Below are 4,636 nucleotides of genomic sequence, written 5' to 3'. Positions count from 1 at the left end.
ACTAATACAGCACACACTACAAGACTGCTCGCCAAAGTTACAAAATTACTCGGCGTGGTCCTTGGCGCCTGCTGCACTGCAAACAGCGTGCCAGTTTCATGCAGGCTTTTAACTCTTGCACCACACCTTGCAGCTCCATGCACGCCTTAACTCCGCCGCACAGCGGGTTTCATGCTGCGGCCGTACGTTATCAACTGCATGCGTAACGCCTAACGTGTCCTGTCGCGTCGGGCGCGGTTCGGTTCAAACACCCAACGCCAACGCCTGGGAGTAACCTGGACGTCAACCGGCCCGCGACTGCACCTACCCCACGAACCGGTCCGCGTGCGTTGGGCCTTTGATGGCGCGATCTGCTGCATTGCTTCCGCCCAAATTAAGTCGCCCCTCACCTAACCTTTCCTTTCAATCCCTCCCTCCCTCCATCCCCGTCTCCACCCGGCCAGCCAGCCAGCCAGCCTACTAGCTACCGCCGTTCGCCCGCCGCTATATATACCGCCCCGTCTCCCTGCCCGTTTTCTCGTACCCATTTGTCATCGCCCTCCTCGAGTCTTGGCCTGCGGTTGGTGCTGAGAGCTGTGCAGTCGTGTCGTCGATCGTCCCGGCGCGCGTGCGACGATGGCCGGGGTGGTGGAGGAGCTGGTGAAGAAGGCCGGCGGGTGCGCGGTGATCGACGGCGGCTTCGCCACGCAGCTGGAGGCCCTCGGCGCCGACATCAACGACCCTCTCTGGAGCGCCGCCTGCCTCATCACCAAGCCGCACCTCATCAAGGAGGTAACGCCCGCAACCCGACCCATTCACTCAACCGGCAGACGTGCCTGCCTGCACAATGCCTCCTCGTGACCGGCCGGCAGGCATGTCTATGATCTGTCTCTCGTCGTGCTCGCGGCAACATCACAATATGATGCACCAGCTGATAAATTACTAGTCCTAGTTAATGGTAGCGTACTTAGTATCGTGTCTGACGCGGTTTGGCATGTGATCAGGGCTTTTGCTTTAAGGTTATATTAGCTGGTGGTCAACTCTATCTCTACAGCTAATATCTGCAGATCAAAAGTAGAACAAATCTTGGTGATGACAAGGACAATAACGCTGTTTTCATTTTCCTACCTACCTTTCATATAGCATTTAAAAACGAATTGAAGAGGAGATCACCTGCCTCTTTTGACGGGCAGAGGTTAAAGGGGAAAAGAGATCACCCACTTTTACCAACGATTGAGAGTCCAACATTCTCTCGCGCGCTGTTCAGATTTAGGCCCAAGTACCTTCACCAATTTGACTCGACTGCTTCATCGCATGACTTTCGTAGTGCGTACACGTGAATTTCGTTGCAAAACGTCAACTTCAGATGAATCTCTAAGCTAACTCAACTTCAGCCATTGCTTGTTGAGTACCACTGTCCTGATAGTTTCGTTTACACGTTCGACAACTTGCTCTGGTGTCGGCGGCACGTCAATGACCATCCGCCGCCGACAACTTGATTTAGAAACGAATAGTGTATGAAAAATATTGAGAAAAAAGTGACCATCAGAAAACTAATAAATATTAAAGAAAAAAACTTTTGCCCCACTTTATATATAAAGCAATAGCCACTCGTTACAGCCACCAACACAACAAGAAACAAATAAATATTTGCCGGTTTGAAATATTCATTATTATTTTTTGAGGGAGAAGTATTAATAAATTTTTGTTTTGTATAACAAGCCTATATTACAAAAACTTATTTGGGCGACATTTGCTTGCAATGGGCTTCATATTTTTGCTGCATGGAAGAAAGAGTGTGCCAAGGGTATTTGTGTACTTTTGCATGGCTACATCACCAAAATAGATTTTGTAGGAGATTATCAAACAGCTTGACCCGGCCGTAGCAGTGACAGATAGCAAGTAATGCTTAAAATAAACCTGTAGTTAGCCCAAAAAAACTGAATTAGCTTTGAGTCCAACGGCACATATATGTTTTCTTAACGGAATTCCACTAGTGTGTGTGCTGTGTGCAGATGGTCCAGATCCACAATAGACACTAGGAGGAAAAAAATTAACGGGAAAAGTTCCTCATGCATATAAATTTACTACCTCCGTACCAAAATATAAGAAGTTTTTGTAGTTCAAATTTGAACTGCAAAAACGTCAGATAGAAGTTTTGGTGTGAAGAACCTAACATCATCTTTTTTACAAGTGCAGGTCCATATGCAGTATCTTGAAGCTGGTGCCGATGTCATCATCTCCTCGTCCTACCAGGTACTATCATCATTGCCGTTATTCTACCGCTGCTGGTCTTCTATAGCTTCCAAGTTCAAAGTTCAAACACAGATGAATAGTCCATAAAAACTCTCTGAATCTATCATCTTCCATTTTCTGCAGGCAACTATCCCAGGGTTCTTGGCCAGAGGATTGCTCCTCGAGGAGGCAGAAGGATTACTGCGAACCAGCGTCCAGCTGGCACGGGAGGCCCGAGACGAGTTCTGGAAGTCGACGCTGCGGAGCTCCAAGCCCGTCTACAACCGCGCCCTTGTGGCCGCGTCCATCGGGAGCTACGGAGCTTACCTAGCCGATGGATCAGAGTACAGGTAGATAACACACCAGCGCCATCGTAGGAGCACTGCAAATTAATGAACTCTGAAACATCCTGAGAAGCACGCGCGTTTTATATACATGGTGATCGTTGTTGCAGTGGATCGTATGGAGACGACGTGACGGCGGAGAAGCTCAAGGACTTCCACCGGCGCCGGCTGCAGGTCCTGGCGAGCGCTGGGCCCGACCTGATCGCGTTCGAGGCCATTCCCAACAAGATGGAGGCTCAGGTAGGCTTTGTGCTGATGTGATCCTAAGAGTACTGATTTAAAAAGGCCTGTCAAGTTCGTTTGCTGAAAGGAAAGAACACGTTTTGTAGGCTCTGGTTGAGCTTCTGGAGGAGGAGGACATCCAGGTGCCTTCGTGGATCTGCTTCAGCTCGGTGGACGGCAAGCACCTCTGCTCAGGTGAGAGCTTCGGGGACTGCCTCCAGATCCTCAACGCCAGCGAGAAGGTCGCCATCGTGGGGGTCAACTGCACGCCGCCTCAGTTCGTGGAGGGCATCATACGCGACTTCAAGAAGGTCCGCAGCTTCTTCCTTATTTGTTCAGCAATTATACATCCGCTCACCTTTTTCTCCACAATGTACACCTGTTCTACGGTAGTCTGAAACCTCAAATATAATGTATCTTGCTCGTGATTGATTCTCCAACAGCAAACGAAGAAGGCGATCGCGGTGTACCCCAACAGCGGCGAGGTCTGGGACGGGAGAGCCAAGAGGTGGCTGGTGAGTAGACGACTGACGCTACGTCGTACTGTACTTCATTCCAGTTATTACTTACTGACACATGATGTTCTTTAACGAGCGGCTGATGCCTTTTGTGATGCGAAATTTCACACAGCCGGTGGAGTGCTTTGGGCGGAAGAGCTTCGACGTGATGGCGAGGCGGTGGCAGGAGGCCGGCGCCAGCCTCGTGGGAGGGTGCTGCCGGACGACGCCGTCGACCATCCGGGCGGTCTCCAATGCGCTCAAGAGCAGGAACGGCCAGTGATATCTTCTTCAGAAGTTCAGAGTCGCGGTTTCGTTTGAGTCCCGAGGAGGTGTAGAACGTTTCATGATGTGTACCGCTGACGTGCACCAATCGTATTTGGGCACTGTTTATCCAGTCATCATGGGTTCGGGTATATTACTAATCGCTTGGGTGTCAGGTTCTTTACCAAATCAGTCGATCAGGAATTCAGGATGTTCTAAGATAGCTGCTCCAGCAATATTTTGCCCATCAGTTAGTTGTCTAAGAAGATTATGATGTACTGTAATCAGTAATCATGAGTTTCACCTGATTAACCTAGCCTCGTTTGAAAATGACAAACCGTTGCCTCGTTTGGAAAATATGACTGTGATGCAAATATTAAAAGCACTCGTTACATACTGAAACTAGTTAACTAGTGAAGCGCTTCCATAGAATATTTCACCTTTGATGACTACCACCTACTAACCACCAAAGCGACAATCTGATGAACTTTTGGATCAAGTTAGACGTGGTGGGGGTGTGTCTCCGTGATATCTCGCGGGATTCTGTTAGTGGATTTGTTTGGATCTGGTTCTCTTTCGTCTTCTTTTGAATGTTTACAGGTTTGATGCTTTCAGTCTACGTGTGTTGGTCCTATGATGTCTTAGCACGACGATTTTCGACTGTCTACCTGGCTCCAAAAGAACCGATCAAAAGTTGTCGTGCTTCTAAGTAATAAAGACATATCCATCAGCGTCAATTAGCGTACTTTTCTTTCCTCTCTCCCAAGGGGACTTGGGAAAGCCTTTCTCCCCTTGATCCCGCCTCTGCGAGGACTAAACCCCTTATCTACTAGCGGGAGCTGATACACCAGGATTCTCCTCACGCCACTGGCGGCACTCCGGCGTAGGTTACGGTTTCTTGCCGTGTGTACGCCACGACGCTATTTGGTGGCATGTTCTTCAGATCGATTTAAGGATTCAACTGCGACGACTGCGGCTCCGGGGCGCTGGTCCTTAGAGGCACGTGCATGAAGACTTCTCGGTTGTTATCGACAAGGTTAGGCCTGCTTCGGTATGGGAGCGACAACAGCAGCACGTTGGCGGCTCGTTCTAACG

At 49.4% G+C, this 4,636-nt stretch overlaps 1 protein-coding gene across 1 annotated transcript; it reads left to right on the top strand.

The window, feature by feature from the left end:
• The first annotated feature begins 431 nt into the window (after positions 1-431).
• LOC109738631 (homocysteine S-methyltransferase 1) lies at positions 432-3,853 on the top strand. The gene is made up of 7 exons (XM_020297727.4): positions 432-771; positions 2,179-2,235; positions 2,359-2,564; positions 2,669-2,798; positions 2,888-3,091; positions 3,224-3,295; positions 3,411-3,853. The coding sequence occupies exons 1-7, from the start codon at positions 616-618 to the stop codon at positions 3,558-3,560; spliced, it is 975 nt and encodes a 324-aa protein (XP_020153316.1). The 5' UTR covers positions 432-615; the 3' UTR covers positions 3,561-3,853.
• Positions 3,854-4,636: the final 783 nt, after the last annotated feature.

This window comes from Aegilops tauschii, chromosome 4 (assembly GCF_002575655.3).
Source record: "Aegilops tauschii subsp. strangulata cultivar AL8/78 chromosome 4, Aet v6.0, whole genome shotgun sequence".
NCBI lineage: Eukaryota > Viridiplantae > Streptophyta > Magnoliopsida > Poales > Poaceae > Aegilops > Aegilops tauschii.
The sequence above is the reverse complement of the archived record's forward strand: the minus strand, read 5'-3'. Positions and strand labels throughout refer to the sequence as shown.